At 32.3% G+C, this 18,985-nt stretch overlaps 1 protein-coding gene across 4 annotated transcripts in view; it reads left to right on the top strand.

The window, feature by feature from the left end:
* LOC125074931 (cytosolic carboxypeptidase 1-like) overlaps positions 1–18,985 on the top strand; it is a 55,868-nt gene that overhangs the window by 1,540 nt on the left and 35,343 nt on the right. For 3 of the 4 annotated variants that reach the window (XM_047686535.1, XM_047686619.1, XM_047686446.1), the window contains exons 3-19: positions 12,051–12,133; positions 12,369–12,459; positions 12,545–12,625; positions 12,977–13,144; positions 14,111–14,242; positions 14,318–14,449; positions 14,826–14,969; positions 15,270–15,467; positions 15,543–15,801; positions 16,135–16,385; positions 16,469–16,664; positions 16,742–16,864; positions 16,935–17,073; positions 17,193–17,400; positions 17,502–17,671; positions 18,334–18,471; positions 18,666–18,844. In XM_047686535.1, coding sequence (XP_047542491.1) covers positions 12,051–12,133; positions 12,369–12,459; positions 12,545–12,625; positions 12,977–13,144; positions 14,111–14,242; positions 14,318–14,449; positions 14,826–14,969; positions 15,270–15,467; positions 15,543–15,801; positions 16,135–16,385; positions 16,469–16,664; positions 16,742–16,864; positions 16,935–17,073; positions 17,193–17,400; positions 17,502–17,671; positions 18,334–18,471; positions 18,666–18,844 — 2,692 coding nt within the window. The remainder of the gene's footprint in view (positions 1–12,050; positions 12,134–12,368; positions 12,460–12,544; positions 12,626–12,976; positions 13,145–14,110; positions 14,243–14,317; positions 14,450–14,825; positions 14,970–15,269; positions 15,468–15,542; positions 15,802–16,134; positions 16,386–16,468; positions 16,665–16,741; positions 16,865–16,934; positions 17,074–17,192; positions 17,401–17,501; positions 17,672–18,333; positions 18,472–18,665; positions 18,845–18,985) is intronic. The other variant, XM_047686707.1, reaches the window with a different exon arrangement.

The raw sequence follows: 18,985 nt of genomic DNA, 5'->3' as shown, positions 1-18,985 counted from the left end.
TGGAAAATGCTAAACTAAATAGTTGTTTGTTCAAAATTAGTTACAAATGAAAGCTTATCTATTAATTATTTTTTTATCATTATGGTTTTTAAAATTCAGATCATATAGTTTGTACGTACGCGCTCGAGGAATATAACGTAGTCTCTGCTAAAACGGAAGTGTTTAAAGATTAGCATGCACATAGAGATAGTTCCATTTTTATCATTTAAACGCGCTAACAAATCAGAAGCCCTTTGTGTGATCAAAGCGAAAAGTTCTTAAAATAATATTTGTATAATACTTATCTAATGTAAGATATCATCACAGACTCATATTAACTATGAACGTAAGGGTATCGGATTCTTAACTTTGAAAAATTGTTCAGTAATAGTTTTTAACACAAAGGCAAACATGAAACAGTGCAATATGTTTTCCTTTACAAATAATTATAAATCAAACTAAGAGAAATAAAAAAATAATAACATTTTTCAATATATTCATATTATTCATATATTACTTATCTGTTGTTGGATTAGACTCTCATTTATCTTAAGAACAGATTTTAATATAAACGAGAGAAATAAAATTATATGACCTCGCAACACCGTCACTGATTAAAATACTACGACTTATATACTTGACGCTTGAAAACAAATTAACAAACATTTCTCATTAGTTTATTTTGAATGTACAATTAATTGCTAGTTCTAAACCTACTTTAGTTGATCAGACTTATAATATTGTCAGTTAAAAATTGCGACTTCGATTATTTCGAATTGCCAACTTTAATTTTCAAATATAATAAGATAATAATACTGACACCAAAACATCAATATTTGTTACTAAAATTTAATGGAACAAATAATTATTGTATGTTTAAATTGATATTGTAATATGTATATTTTGTAAATCATTTTCGTAATTTGTTTTGATATATCATGTTAAAGAAAGCTTGAAGAATTAAAGATTATAAAACTCGATCGGAAGTTGCAACTCGTTAAATACAGTTACGAGTTATTTGTGTCGGTCGTCGTCATTAGCTAAACATAACACCATGCTACAGAAAATGTTTAGAAATCGAAGAATAAAGGAATAGAAGTTGTTTTAAAAAATAGAAGACCCATTGTTACCGTGAAATTGACTTTGTCTATTACGGTTCTATAATGCGTTTGCATAAATACATACAATTTTGAATACTCCTCTATTAAGAAAATTCGATAAGCACGCACGGAGCACGTAATATCAATGCGACTAACATTAAATTCTAAACATTATGAGAGGTCATGGCGGCATCCGCCTTTCCTAGTATAAATTTAATACATTATCTGTATTCACGATTCTATATTTAATTTTAAAACAGCGAGCTATATTTTCAAACTACTTTTTTCTATTAATTATGTCAAGTTTTACGACTAGACAAAATAATTGTAAATATTGTTTTTTATACAGTTTTAAATATTCTAATGACACGTGTTTATTTAAACAGTGAGATTAATGAGTAACAAATTTTAACGATTTTATTGATGATATGTATGCAATGCAATCTAAAACAACATGTTAATGATTAATGCATATTCTCTTTAAACATGTTTTATTACCTAAAACGCGACGTTTATTCATATTTTTCGTTCCTTGGCACGAAACCTGACGTTGCGTTCAACGGTTTCTTTCACTATGAAACGAAATTCTCCCAATAGTGCTAATTGAGCTATGAGCATTGAATCCAAACACTAATAGTACATTTGCGTTCTTTAAAAACAGATAATACGTGCCAGATTTCTTGCTTGCTCGTGTAGGATGAATATGATAGGAAGCTCTTACGTAAAGCATGTATATTAAATTATATTTTATAATCGTCGTTAAAACGTTACTCTCATATATTCAAATAACAATCATTGCCATGCCACTAATATTATTTCAATAATTAAACATTACCAAAATTATATTTAAAATAATAAACTGTTAAAACCAGCAAATAAAATACCTGTTGGTTTTATCGGCTTAACTCCATATGCCATACACGTGTATGTTTGGCAAAGTCCCAGTTAATTTATATTATTGGGTATTTATTATTTTTATAACGGGATTATGTGGCTAGACCAACACAGGCTTACCTCTTCTACGAGACCAGGCTCTCCCTTCTCCTCATTGGGAGACTGTGCAATAGGGTCGATCGCGCCGTCCATGACTGACCTGCGCCCCGAATTGCTTTCATATTTCGGCATAAATCGCATTTAAAAATACTGATTCGAATATTATGCATTTTAAATACATAGTAGTGTAGCACTCGATATTACACCCCAATTTAGTAAAAGCATGAGAACGGATGGTTTAAACTTGCAAAAACACGTTAAAGCAAGTAATTGCACCTGACTACCTGCGATTACAGTTAAACCGTAATAAGCGATGGCATCCTTTAGCAGCCGATAGCATGCAATACACATATCAGCGGCATATTATAATGCACATGAGTGTGTCCACAACGATCCAGCGATCGACACTGATAGATGTTATTCCCAGCTCACTCGACTTTGAACAAGAACATCGTGAAGGAATCGTCATGAAGCAATGTGACGGAATAAATTCCAAAGTTTATCCATTATCCAGAACCGTCTTGCTCAGTTTACGACATTTACGGGTCGTTACTATTAACTACAATTATTATTTCAGTTGGTCGGTTGGATTGAATAACTTTTAGTTTAAGTTTATGTTTTTGTCTTTATGTTCCTTTTTATGTAATAGGTAGGATGGGCCTAATGGACCACCACCATTGGGTGATGGTCAGTGGTCACCACAATGGTATATAGTATCAAATAATAAAAAATCCTTATATCAGACCAATCCACCATCACATTTACACTGTTACACTGGCTCACTAGCCCTACAAACCGGAACACAACAATACTAATTATTGCTGTTTGCCGATAGAATATCTAATGAATGGGTGGTACCTACCCAGATGGGCTTGCACCAAGAATTCCTGTGTAGAACACTATAAGTGTTTTGTAGAAAATCGTATTTAGTATTGTAAACAACAATATTACATATACTGCCCCAAAACTAGTAACGTACTAATAATATTATAAAGCTGAAGAGTTTGTTTGTGTGAGCGCGCTAATCTCAGGAACTACTCGTCCGATTATTAAAAAAATATATCAGTGTTATATAGTCCATTTAACGAATATCACAGTTTATAAACCATCACGCAAATACCACACGAACGGCGGAATATCAATGAAAAAAATTGCAAAACGGAGGAATATTATTACATTCGGGAGCTTCAGTTGCTTTAAAGGTTAAAGTTTTGCAAAAATCATGTTTGATAGAATCTGTAATACAGCAGAGCAAAGTCGGATCGAGCAGCTAGTAAGTTATATGCATTCCATTAATATAAACTCTAATTATTAGTTAAACTATCGTTAGCTTGTCGGTTTACTCGTAACATGTTCAACTATATAAAGAATTATTATCAGATAGCTATTATCAAACCTAACAATCATAATAAAGTTAAACTGCCGAACGTTCAGCAGAAGTTTTCGCGTGATCAGCAACAGTTTAGAAGTTTGAATGGGCTGAAAAACACTCTGGATTCTTTTTTGCTTAAGCGAATAGCTCTATCAGTTCCCCAACTATTGTTTGACTCGATTACGGTATCATTACTAAATAGTAATTGTTGTGTAACTTGGTAACAGGCACAAAACAGATAGTATGCCTAATAAGCCTCATTTGTATTAGAGAAATGCTAAATAACCTCAATACAACAATAACTGGATGCTCAGATACAAACAGAATTATAATATTGTATTTCTATGACAGTTAAAACTAAAAAGGAACTTTTACTAGACGTAATCTCTCATCATCAGTCTCATTTGAATCTATTTATTTTGCATATGGCAACCTTCTTATTTTAAACTGTATAACCTATAATATGATTTTCGGAAGTGGATCGTTTGTAACGTTTATCAATATATATATATATATATATAGCATTAGCAGCCTGTAAATTTTACCACTGCTGGGCTAAAGGCCTCCTCTCCCTTTGAGGAGAATGTTTGGAGCATATTCCACCACGCTGCTCCAATGCGGGTTGGCGGAATACACATGTGACATGTGGCAGAATTTCATTGAAATTAGGCACATGCAGGTTCCCTCGCGATATTTTCCTTCACCGCCGAGCACGAGATGAATAATAAACACAAATTAAGCACATGAAAATTCAGTGGTGCCTGCCTGGGTTTGAACCCGAAATCATCGGTTAAGATGCACGCGTTCTAACCACTGGGCCATCTCGGCTCTTTATCAATATGTATCACTATAATGTTTACATTTAAAACTTTGATAATAATTTTTTTTTTAAATTTTTTGATAAAAATTTGTAGACCAGTTTTTTAAAGACAATATATATCCTGATTAATGTAATAACTGCCTAGTGTATAATAATTACAAAATTTTCATGACTTGTATATTTAAAAAATCTATATAGGGGTCATCGTGGGAACGATATGAACTTAACTTACGTCATAAATACATGATTGACGTTTGCTTTTAAATTCGGAGAGTAGTGTCTCGTATTGTTGCGTCATAAAGATGAATGAATACCTGGTGCTTAATATTTGGACAGTATGATCCTGATTATCAAAATTATCGATATTGTTCAAGGTTTGATTGTACTAAATATTAGTTTAAGAGAACTATGTTTGGTATTTTTATCCACAAAAACTTGATTATTATTTCTCGTATCATTAACTTTAAGAAATATCTAACTGATATAGTCGTTTTGTATGTTATACATTATATAAGCATAAACCATATATAATAAAAAGGGAGGCGTTTTTTATTAATTATTATTATTATTATGTATATAAAACTTATACCATAATATGAAGAGCGTTTCGTAGATAACAGTATACAGTATATTTTAGTACCTAATACAAAGCAGACGTCTGCGGATGGATTTGCTTGTAAAAAAATAAATTTTGTACATATTAAAAATACATCTCTGCATGAAACCTTATTTGAAAACATTTGTTACGGCAAAAACATTACTATTCTTATCTAATACAAAGTCTGAAATTTACTCAACGCTGCTTTTATATAATATTCCTTACCGTATAAGGTTGAAAGCGATTAACATCCGCTGTATAGTATCCGGCGAAGTGTCACTGAAGCAGTATCGCGTGTCCAACAGCGATACCGGCTACCACCCTCGGAGCCCTCACGAAGTGTTACCATTAATTTATACTTTATCGGAAATCCCTCATTATTACTCACATTACAATAAGTGCCGCCTGTGCCAGGGCGCGGCCACCCTCTTGGTGTTGATACTTAGTAACATCGATACAAATATAGTTTGAACCGTGTTGAGTTTAAACAAAATTTAAATAATTATTACAGCAGATAAGCTATAGCAACTATCGTTTCTTTTGTTTTGAATAATTAGCGTTATTATACAAATTAACTTGGTGGTAGGATTTTGTGTAGATACCACCCGCTCATCATATATTATACCACCAAACAGTATCCATATAAGTATTTTTGTTTCTGTAGTGTTGTATAAATGGTTCGGGACTTAATATCTTAGATCCCATAGTTGGTAGCGGGTCGACGATTTAAGAGATGGTTATTATGTCTTTCAGTGCTATTTCGATGGACGATGGTGACCACTTACCGTCAGTTGGCTAATTCCAATCTCCCTAACATCTGTAATAAAAAAAAACATTTGTAATACCTGTAACGTTTAATTTATTTATAGATTACAATCTATTATATCTATACTAATAATATTGTTAAAGTTGAAACTAAACGTTGAACGCATGTTATGCCAATAAATTACAAGTCTTGGCTCAGACTAGCGCTGTCAATCACCAGTTTATAAGGTGAAGCAGGTAACTAAAGGTAGAAGCAAACTCACTTTTCTTTTTTCTTACACATCGTAAATATTTGACATTTTCATTTATTTTTTATTGTTAAGAAAAAGACTATTAAACTTATATCATTCGAAAGGTACGGTGTCATAAATGTGACAAAATAGATAGAATTTGATCAAAAGTAAACTAATCGAGATTAGACTGTTAAATGAAATCAACATTTTTAATGGTCAATGGAAAATTGTTTCTTGATCGGAACATTTTCTATTTATTTGTCCAAAGTGAGTTGTTCCACTTGGGCAGAACTACCAATGGTGCGTACAAAGAAATCTTTTCACAATTTCCTTATATATAATATGATTACATTTATTCATAATGATAATAATGGGAAATTATGTACGCATTAAATACCGAAAAGGATATACAACTTACGTAAATTTTCTATAAAACTGTTACATATCATATTATATAAAAATTATTTTTAAATCATTTTTTATCTTGGAGTTATTTGAACATTAATTTCATACTTTACATATTGCTTCATTAATACGCGATTTTTACAAATTAAAGAAAATAACAATGATTTTAATTGTAGTTAGATTTATTTTACACACAATTCAGTATATAAATGTTAGAAACGGCTCTGTAACACATTGTATCAGAATATTTACATACTAAAATTCACTTTTTCTTTTAATTGTCGTTTCGTAATTGCGACGCGCGTTGAACGCCCAGTCTGGTTTCACCTCAACGTTCTATTTATATATGGAACTAACATAGATCAAGACTTGCCTTGACATTGGTTTAAAAGACGACCCGGAACGTCTTCCGTTACGCTATCAATAACACTGTGGCCTTATTTCATAGGCGTTATAACACAGTAGACTACTAAATACTTCTAGCCTCACAAAATCGATTTTATCAATCAATAATAATTGTTACCTATTTTTAAACTAATGTGCTGCGAAATTAATATTGATTTAACTTTACAAATAAAAGGTAACAGTTTAGGTATTTGATGGACACATTTCAATATAAAGTAAATATCAAATATTAATGATACATATTAAAATACCATTTTAATTAACTGGATTGTATTGTCACAAGCGACTAAAGAATGTATAAAATTTCAGCTCAATGTTTCTGTGGAACTTGTTTAAAATTCACGTTTATGATTTAATTGAAGGTAAATGAAGCTTGTAGAAAATAATAATTAAACTTTATTGTCGAAACTATTCTTTCTCATTTTAATATCATGCACACAAAATGTCACATTTAATAAAAAAAATCTATAGTTTATTCATTACAATGAGTGTAACAATTATTTTATTTCAACTGATATCAGCGTGACAGTTGTGTGATATTTAGATACCTACTACATACAACACATTAAGTGCTAAAAATGTTCTCGGTGGAAATACGTCCTATCACTAATTACACGTTTATAAACAAGATTGTTGCTGGGAAATATGTGTTATTTATAAAAAATATTTTAGACTAGACCGACGTAATTTAACAACTTCACAGCTGTTTGTTGGCAGACGTATTATACAAATGATTTGTCGGTTTATGGAACATATGAGCTTCGTTTTTCAAAATAGCATATGCAACAGTTTTAGTGGTGATATAGTCATTAGTCTCTTTAAACCTGTATATGTTCTGGAGACAGCAGTCTGACTAAAGATCAGTTGAAGTTTAAATTTCCGCTAGCTTAAACCCTGCTGCAAAAGAGCAACGACTTGAGCGCCTTGTTATAGCGTAGTGCCTTTTATTCAATCTTCTAATTGTGTATTTGCTATTGAACCTCCTTACGGCATCACTGGGCGGAAGGCGAGTACTATTACTTTGGTTTGAAATCTGAGCCATCCCTGGCTCCTAATGACGTCCATCCTAAGTGTCTCATATGAGATCACAATTGGTTTCGTCACGTCCGTTTAAATATACTAGTCGGTTTATAACGAGCACAAACTGTGCAAACATTAACTATGAAACGTAACGTCATAGCCAAACACGGGACGTCTGAGTAAGTCAGGATAGTTACCTTTACGTGAATTATATTTCTGAGCTTATACTTTCAACGATTCACTATTCTGATGCAATATATAATTCGTTGAAACCATTATTAAAGTGTGTTAAAAATGGAGTTAATCCAGATTTACCAGTAGATAAAATACGAGTACCTGTTACTTAACCAAATATTGCGGGTCCATTTCGGACCTGAGTGTATGCTTTATTTTATGGATATTTCGTGTCGGTAAATGAAAACGTAAGGAAACCTGATACGTTTTGGATGAAATCTTGACTAACCCCCTGTGGAGCAATGTGGTAAAATAAATTCCAAACCTTCTCCTTATTAGGAGACAAGCCTCCCAGTGAAACATACAACTGAATCGAAATAATATTTTTGTAAACAAATTCGAGCGACCAGTAGAACATGCAAACGTTGCGTATTATAAGCTTGATCTGCAATAATGATAAAAATAATACGATAAAGTACTTGTTTATGTTATCTTTGGCAACACACCCCGGCTGATATTAAGATGGTTGTTTGGAGAGATCAACGCAAATGGACGGTGGCAGCAATTCGTCAAGCGTGTAAAATTTATTGCTAATTATAATGTATTATAATAATACATATATTCACCTTAAATATGATAGAACTAAGTTAATTCTTAGAATTCGCATCATTGATTGTGGATATGTAATAGTATATTACATAAAGAACAGTGGAAAGATATTTTTTTCTTCATATAAAAAAATGAAATATGTTATTTTTTTTAATATTTTTGTTTATTATTATATATAACTATGTTTTGTAAAATTCTTTTTTAACTGATAACACATTCAACGATACAAACACTCGAGCTTCATACTATAGATAAAGACTCGTTTATTGATTTTGTTCGATATTGGACATCAAATCATCAGATCATGGGAATAACAATGAAGTTACTTTCAGATACGGTATATTGTTCAGCTAATTAGCGATCTTGTAAATAAAATAGATGACCTGTGAATAGATGACCACCAAGAAATTTGTTGTTAAAAGGTTTTTATTCTATCTTAATGGTTGTAACTCACCGTTAGACGGCACTGATTATGTCAACTTGTAGGTCGTTCAACGGATTGCGTTACAGTGTTACCACAAGACACTGTATCTGAAGATACAAACTAAAGGAGCTCCGCCTACAATGTTACATATTACGGCATTCACATAATTATATTAAATCTTAAAAATACTCAGTAACGCAATAGGAAAGAACACTGTATCTCGTAAAATATGATCAGGTTTCAAAATGGAACTCTTATTTTTGTCATCCGCTATCTATACATACCGTAATTTTTCATAAAGAGTAAGCGAAAGAGCTTGGCTGCGATGCAGACTAACAACAAGCGTTCTATGTTTATTTTTACAATAAATTCATCTTAAATACAGACATAGTGGAAGTGGAGAATTCATCTCAAACACATCGAAATTAGTAACAGCTGATAATGATGCTGATTAATTTACGTCAAATTGAAAAAATAAAATAGTTATAGAAGGAAGAGATAAAATGGAACACATTGAATAACAAAATTAAATGATTTCGAAACTTGCTTTAACTAGTTGAATAGAAAAAATGACAGTGTTGTCAATTGCGGTGACAAGTGGATCCTATATGCCAATGGAAAAAGTCAATCGCATTGGTTTATCACAGAGGAGGGAACATGTTCCTAATGCATATTAAGTCAAGATAATTTGCTTGGGGTGGTATGGTTCCGTTCTAGCTTCTGATTTACAGTGAAGAATTGCAAACAATTTAGGACAATTTCGCTGGTACACTACCGAGTATTGTCAATTGATCTAACCCACTACGTCTTCACAATGTTAGTCCACACACCTCACGGAAAGGACTGTCTCAAAACTGCAGAAATTACGATTGGAAAGTCCCCGTGACCCATTGTACTCACCAGTCCTAACTTCAATGGATTTCCATTTTTTTTTTCTGAATTTGGATATGACCGTAGTAAACGCCTTCAAACTGCATCGATATTCTATATAAAACAACAAATTGTTTTATGTAAAACGGCATATCATGGATAGCACCTAATATTTTTAACATGACTAGTTGTGACGTTATCCTGTAATTTTATGTGCAGCATTTTGTTGTAACAAATGTATTCTTTATATGATATTATATGAATATGATAGGACATGACATGTTTTAACTATAATATAAGAAATAATAAGGATATTTCCCTTTCATTTAATTTTATTTCAAAACGTCATCAAATAAATAAATAAATTTGGAAACATTATTCAAAATTCAAAGATTTCAGACATATATTGTGGGGTAGCGGTCGTAGTAGTTTCCACCGCGTTTAAGGTTGGTCGTCAGGTGTTAGCCTATGTTCTTCCTTGGGGTTCGAGTTTTCATCATACCAAATTTTTGAGTAACACACAGACTGAGATACTTTTACATTTATTATATTAGTAAAGGCTCACTTTCATGATTTGTCATTCATATGTCTTCTGACAAGTAATGTCATAGTGGTCTTTATAATATTTATAGTGTTTATACGACGATACACTAAGTATTGTCGTGGCACTAGGAATATTGCTATACACAGGCAAGACAACGTCGGTCGAATATCTGCTAGTAGTACACAAAATTTTAACTTTTATTATTTTATGAAATTCAGTTACATTATAAATAAGGATTATAGGTAAGACATTGATGCACAACTTTTAAATGATAATACTATATAGGTACTAAAACCAAAACGCACTGCATCTTCTGGTAGAAGTTTTTAGCAGTTTTATCAGATAGTTAAAAAAATCGCCTTGCTCATTTATATATATATATATATATATATATAGATATATAGAAAATGGTTCTTTGAAATTTCGTCGAGATTTAAACATTTGTTTTTCGTTGAGGAAGCTTATATGTTATCAACTTTTCGTAATTCGCTATTAGAGGGCACTGAAGCATACCAACTTCTCTTGTTTAGCCGATCACCATAACAAATGGTGTATATAGTCAAACAGGACAATTTCTGCAATTAAGAAAAATACATCGATTGTGATTAAAAATAGTTATAACAATAGTTGAGACAATAAAAACCGTGTGTGCAATGCTTAAATATTAATGAGTCCTCAGCCCGCACCGCAGTGACGTCGATGGACGCGTGCCGCCATGGCTCAGTGCCAACAATTTCTAGACGCTAGTTGTTGTCATCACTGACCCACTCTCTTTGCCTTTATTAGTTAATATTCTAGACCTTGATTTAATTTATGTCTTCCGTAATGTATTTGTATCTGCAGAATAGCATACGTTTAAGTACATGGTACTATCTGTTAAAAAAAATAAAGAAATAAGTTTTATGACTCAAAGATTTACGGAATACAACAGCACAAAGTATAAATAAGGCCGTAGGGTAATTAGGATGTGACGCATTTAAAGATTTTTATAAGATCAACTTACAAAATCATCAAGAATCCAATACACTCTAATTCCAAGGAACAATTAAAATTAAAGTAAAATATATAATATATGTAGAAAATAAAAGTGATAAGAAAGAAATAATATAATATTAATCAAACACATAATGCCGTCCGAAAATAAAATACTATGATAGTAACACGACAAGTTATCGCGAGTGCCAACCGGATTATTTTGAGAATCTCGATAAACCCAAGAATGAACATATACTTCTATATTAAACGGCGCTTAGGTATTTAATAACATAAAACGGAATTACACTATTAAATATTATATTGTATGATGAATTGCACATAATTTATATTAGATAAAAATCAAACTTGGCAATTACATTTACAATGCAATTTCACTTCGTCAATGTCAGTATAATTACATCTAAAACGATATTTTAGAAATTACTCTTCATTACAGTCAGAATTTTACGTAAGTAATTTGCTTAGCATTAAACGGCACAAAACGCTTTGACTTACTGTGATGGAATAGTAACAATAACGAATAATCTATACGTGGGGTAAGGCTATAAATTTGTTTTAAAATACCACTTGTAGGCCTTCAGGCCTTGCGATACGCGGGTGTTGACACAAAAGTAATCGTACGGAAGCCATATTCTTGGCTGGACAAGCCCCGAGGCCGTCTTCTACGCTCATATATATTTTGTCATATCACTGAAATATTGTCTTTGTCATGAATACTTTTTTATTATTATGTATATTTACAGACAAACATATACGTCAAAACACCCTTGAAAAACTCTGGAGTAAACAATCAGGGGCTATTCAAATGTTAGTGACAATCCTGGAGGTACGTATGATAGAAAAAATTCTATTAGTATAATCACTTACAAGTTTGACTTTAATACTTTGAAACCTAACGACTTTACCTTTACCAAAGTTAATTGGGTGATGAGTTAAGCAATATTTCTTGTCTTCTTCTCTCGAATGTCAAATCAATTCTGACAGAAGGAGAAAATATTTTTTTTAACTAAACAGTGTATAAGTCCGAAAGTTAATACAAACGTAATATGTATACTTTCCAGAACTCAAGAGATACAGCTACATTGACATACGTAACATCGGTTCTAAGAGAAGCGTTATGTTTAAAACAAGGAAAAGGAAAAAAGTGTTCAGGTAAACATATTAACGTATATATTGATTACAATAAAAGCATTCATTAAAAATCTATTAAATAATAATTAAACCATATAATAATTAGTAGCAAATGAAACACAAGGAGTTAAGAAAAAGGAAACCATAAAAACAGGCAAAGAAAATAAAGATCCCATCTTTAAAAAGGGTATGTCCAAGTGTGGCGCTTTGCAAATATTGCTGAATAACACACACTTGCTTCCTTCAACCAAAATAATTTTATAAGTCTCACTGTAATCTAAATAATCTAACAACAAAATAACACGATGTGATCAATATAATTGACGCAGTTATTTCATTATTATCTGTGCACGTTGAATATAATTACTTTACTTTAGTAATTATTGGGCTATGAATTGTTATATATTAGCGCATTCAACTATAACGTGTTGAATTGACAGACTAATCAGCATGGAATATATTAACAATATTTGTATATGTACAACAAAGATTATGTTTCGTATGTATTAAAAATAAAATTTAAAATGTATGTTTTCAGCAAATAACATTGCCCGGCAGCAGTGTTCACAGCATTTCATTTCAATGAACGGCACACAAGTTGTAATCCGGTCGTTGCTCGCAATTCATAGCAAACGCGACAGCAATGTGAGCACTGAATTGATGCTGCAAGATCTCGTTTGGATCGTTGCAGCCCTCGCCCCTAAAGGTAAAATTTACTTAACACATTTTAATCAAATAAGGATATATATTTTTGCGATAGTGTATGTCTTAGTATAATTCAAATGTTATTTACAAAAAATTAAGTGCTAAGTGCGAAAACTACCAGCGGACGTAGTAGAGAGATCACGTCGATCGTAATTTGTAACCTGATATATATTATAAATTAAAAAAATAATAATATATAAATATGCTAAATATTAACGTAGGTATAATAGTTTTGACGATGATTGCTACTTGACTTGGGCCTCGATAGTCCTTGTCAACGGACAGTCTTAAATCGCGCCGAAAATATTAGAAAATGCAATTTTTTTGCGCAAAAGCTACTCTTTTCTCTGACTCAGTCTCAGGACTAAAATACTAAAGGTTGGTTACGTAGAATAGGAATATCAAAATTGCCAAAATTTTGATTTTGATTTTAAATTCCAAATTACTATTTAAAATCTTGACAGAAAGCCAGAATATTTTATTTTGCCCAGGAATCGAAATTCAACGACGATCTATCTATTTATTATTTCGACTATTATCTTGTATTTTGTTATTATTGTTGCTCCGTAGAGTGTTACATAAATTTACGTTAACTTTTGTTACGTTTTGGTACAAATTTACGATAAAATTTTGAAGGACTTTTATGAGTAGTGTAAGCTAACCTCAGCTTACAACTGTTCGTGACAATTTTTTTGATTACTCATATACCTCTTTATACGAAGTTTATTTTTTGTAATGGACTGGAGTAGTTCGACTTTAATACATTAGTCATAGTAGTTAAAGACATAGACTTTAAGACATTAAAACCGCCATTTGTTTAAGATGTTTTGGAAATATAGTTCCTTAAACAGAAATTAAATAATTATCTATATACCCAATGATATATTGTATATATTTACTAAATTGATATATTTAATCTGTTAAGTACCAATATTTTTTTGTCTCAGATTTTTGTTATTATTTTCAGATCCAAAATTCGCAATGAAAGTTAGAATGTTAGGCTGTGTGAGGACAATGCATCTCATATTAAAAGGTCATTTTAGCGATAACAAGTTAATATTTCCTCTTCTTGTTATAATGAAACAACTCGCCAAAAATGGTAAATAATATTCTTCATCTATATATCACAATAATTTTATATTTGTCTCGTTTATTTGTAAGCATTTTATTGTAGCTGTTACAACTTCAATTTTAATACGAGACGGAGTTATTGCTACCTACGAGAGAGTTTTAGTTAGTCTTGGCTTCATACCGACCGCCCGACTTCGGCTCTGTCTCGACGCTATCGATTACTTCAGTAAAAACAGTTAAGATATCCTCCTTATTTTACTTGAGTTAGATAGTTATATTTTATGGAGTAAGTAGATAAATTAAAAAATATATATTAAAAGTCGAAGAATGAGAGATGTCACGATGAAATTATTTATAATATAGAAATTAAGCACCTAATTTGAACACTACTGCATTATAGGCTTTCCCGATTAAAATTGTATAAAGGATGATTAATTAAACAATGCTGAGATCTCTTCTGTCTAACGACAACTCAATGATGACAGTGACAAATCAGTGTTAAATTAAACACCCGTTAAACAATATTTATATGTAATTAAGCCGTTGTTGTTTATATTTATCTTCGCATGCTTGCAAGTGTTCATCCGTTTACACGTGCGTAACTCATACAGAGGTATGCTGCATGCAGATAGTGAAGACTGGCCTATGTAGCGTTCTCCTCAGGGTGTTTGACCGCTGGGACCGCTACGAGGGTCGCATGAGACTGAAGATATGCGCACACATCCTCCAAACTTTGCAACATCTTTGTAATATAAGTACGTAATAAAATATATATAGGATATTTATAATTAAATTACTGTTTGTTAGCATGTACATACATGTTTCATAACTATGAAAAAGTGTTGTCTCTTATAAACTGTTATGATTTCGAACCGATTCTTATCAATTAGTTGTCAATTATTTGCCTACATTTTTGTTACAATAATAAAAATATCATATTAAATTATTTTTAAAATTATATATTGCATATATTCAAAAGATTATATATATAAAAATAAATTGTAAATAACTTTAAACGAATTAACTTAATAATCATAATTATAACAATAATCTAGAAGCTGGACGTCGAGCTCTTTGTACAAAGAAGCACGTGCAAACACTGCATAGATTCTGCTCACAATGCCCCGATGAAATAGAATTTGATGGGCTCTTGGCTAGAGTCTGCTCCGTTATTACTCTTTGTCTCAAGCATCAAGCTCTACCAGTTCCAGTTTCCAGTCCCGCATCGTTTAACCTTAACCCCATATTAAAAGGTATAAAATCTACAATATCGAATAATCTTTTAACATTAATTTCATAACTTAAAATTTAGAAATTTTATATTATAGGTACAAATACAATGTGGCCATGTCATGAAGATGAAGATGATGGTGCAAATTCCGATTCGAAAACAATAAATTCAGATCTAGATGATGATGGCCCAGATAGTGACAACGACGGAGCTGATGAGTATCTTGATATCGAGCTGGAAGATAATGAGTTAAAATCTAGTGAAGACGTAGAAAAAGGTCACATAAAAAATGGAGAGAGTTTACAGAGCACTTTATGGTTTAATCCTAATGAGAGAGATACAGAAGACTTAAAAAAGTTTGTATATTTTTTCTATAGAAATTTATAATAAATAAATAAATAAATATTTGACAACATCACACACATTACTCTGATCCCAATGTAAGTAGCTAAAGCACTTGTGTTATGGAAAATTAGAAGTAACTACGGTACCACAAACACCCAGACCCATGACAACATAGAAAATTAATGAACTTTTTCTACATCGACTCGGCCGGGAATCGATTCCGGGACCTCAGAATAGCGTACCCACGAAAACCGGTGTACACACTACTCGACCACGGAGGTCGTCAAAATTAGTTAATTTTAACTCCTTTAAATTTATTAAAGTTGACTTTAATTTAATTGCAGATATTGTATTTATTTTAAAGAATTCGGTTCTTACAATAAGCAAATTAGAGCGGTAAAAAGTCGTTCTAACTCCCGAGGATCAATACTGGAAGATATATTTGTGACTCAGAGTGGCAGTGCTCGAAGTAACCCATCTCCTTCGAGTTTTTCTCTAGCTGCAGCTGCAGGGAACACAGAATACGACAGCTCTTTGGGTTCATCGCATACTTTTTCATTCCTACGTGGATTTCATAAGATACATGAAAGTCCCTGTAAGTATAAAATAATAAAATTGTCGCAAAAATACATACGTTGTGACAAAAATCAATTAAGTTACTTTCAATGTCCATTACAGCAATAACGACATGCTCATCTCTAAAGATTCACAAAGATATATCAAGATATAGCTCATTCGCAGCCGTCTATTCAACTATATCATCGAGAGTAAAAAGCATAATACCATTCATCAAAGTCGCTTATCCAGATATGACAGGTGGCCAGGGGACTAACCAACCTGAACCTCTAAATAAAATGGAAAGAACTGCATGCAGGTGAGTTTTTGTAATTCATAATGCAACGCAAAAACTCAAATTAATTTCCCCTTTTTAAAGTTACATTGACATTAAAGGAACAAGTTACTGGCGTGCGTGGAAAGAGCTATAAATCCAGAATCATATATGAATGAAGTTGTATACGACTTAGATGCTCTTTGTGCTTCTGGCATGACTACCGATGCTTCGTTACAGAAAAGGTTACTTACTGCTTGCATAATAATACTTCAAGTTTATTTAAAATATGTACTGACTGTAAAGAAATTACAGATGGACAACCAATATGACCAGTGACAATTTATTTTTAATTAACAATGATGAACAAGAAATCACGAAACTTAACAATTTCTCGTCGCGGTTAAGTTTCGAATCAAGATTTGAGTCGGGTAATCTAAGGAAAGCGATTCAGGTGTGTTGCAACAGTTGAATTAACGCTAAGGAAAAATTTACTGTTATCTGATCTGTAACTTGCACATCAGTATGTTTTAGTTTATAGAAATATATATAAAATGTATTTTTGTACTTAAGGTGGGTCCTAGAGAATACGAACTAATTCTGATGCCAGATGTAAATTCAACGAAACGTCACCAATGGTTTTATTTCGAAGTTCGGAACATGCAACAGGGCCGTCCATACACCTTCAACATCGTCAATTGTGAGAAATCAGATAGTCAATTCAATTTCGGAATGAAACCTGTTATGTATTCTGTAAAGGAGGCTGTTCTTGGAAGACCAGGTATATTTATTATCATAATTAGTTATTACATAAAAAATCTAATTGTCTAAATATGTCATCAAATTATTTAATACGATTTTGTTTTACATTCCTCGTCCTAGGCTGGGTGAGAGCTGGATCAGACATCTGCTATTATCGGAATAGCTACCACTACACTAACCAGAAGAACAACAAGTGCTACCTAACGGTCACATTCAACTTAGAGTTCCCTCACACTAACGATGTCTGCTATCTCGCGTACCATTTCCCTTTTACGTATTCAATGATGATGGTAAATATATACTTTTATAATTATTATTACTATGCTTGCAAAAATTGTATAGACGAAAATATATGATATCCTTCATTATAGGAATAGCCGAGATGGCCCAGTGGCTAGAACGCGTGCATCTTAACCGATGATTTCGGGTTCAAACCTAGGCAGGCACCACTGAAATTTCATGTGCTTAATTTGTATTTATAATTCATCTCGTGCTCGGCGGTGAAGGAAAACATCGTGAGAAAACCTGCATGTGTCCAATTTCAACGAAATTCTGCCACATGTGTATTCCGCCAACCCGCATAGGAGCAGCGTGGTGGAATATGCTCCAAACCTTCTCCTCAAAGGGAGAGGAGGCCTTTATCCCAGCAGTGGGACATTTACGGGCTGCTAATGCTAATAAATTATAGGAATAGATACAGATATTTTTTTAGAAATAAATTCAATTGATGTCTTTTTTTATCAAGTACTAATATTTATATAATAATAAAATATTATATATTTTAGAGTCCAATATTTATATAATTAACTAAGGCAGAATGTTTAGATCTAGGACTAGGATTGGGTATGACAATAGCCCGGCGACTATCACATCGAAGTGGCTCGTAAATTGTTTAACTTTTTTTTTAATAATGAGGAATCTATAAAATAAATTATTTTTAAATATATTTTAGACAAGAATATGGCAATGGAGTACTCAGTTGCCTCCCGGGTCATATCTCCGCACTGAGCCACTCTGCTACTCTCTTAATAACAATGAAGTTCCTTTGTTAACGATATCGGCCGAGGATACACTGTCTAATCCTTTAGTGGTTTGTATTTATTTATTAATATAAATAATATTTTTTTTTGTAAATCAAGTTAAACTCTCAAAATTATGATGACATTGAACCAGGCATTTATTACAATAAATAAATTGATCCATTCCTAATCGATATAGTAGGATATTATTTATACCTTATATAGGTTAATGAAAATAAAAACTCATAGAATAATGGTACGACAGGATAGAGAGATAATCTTCCTGACAGCACGTGTGCATCCCGGCGAGAGCAACGCGTCATGGGTGATGGACGGAACCTTGGGGTTCCTGCTGGCAGCCTCGCCATCAGCTGCCGCATTGCGAGCTAAATACATCTTTAAGATTGTGCCTATGCTTAATGTGGAGGGAGTCATCAACGGATGGTGAGTATTAATAATAATCGTTTGTTTATCTTAAGATATGTATATTATTATGATGATATGACGTTGGTCTTACAACAGATAATTTTCGCTTGACTTGAGTATTTCCAATTAAAGATCCATTCCATACGATTCAAATCGTAT

This window comes from Vanessa atalanta, chromosome 1 (assembly GCF_905147765.1).
Source record: "Vanessa atalanta chromosome 1, ilVanAtal1.2, whole genome shotgun sequence".
NCBI classification, from domain to species: Eukaryota; Metazoa; Arthropoda; class Insecta; order Lepidoptera; family Nymphalidae; genus Vanessa; species Vanessa atalanta.
The sequence above is the reverse complement of the archived record's forward strand: the minus strand, read 5'-3'. Positions and strand labels throughout refer to the sequence as shown.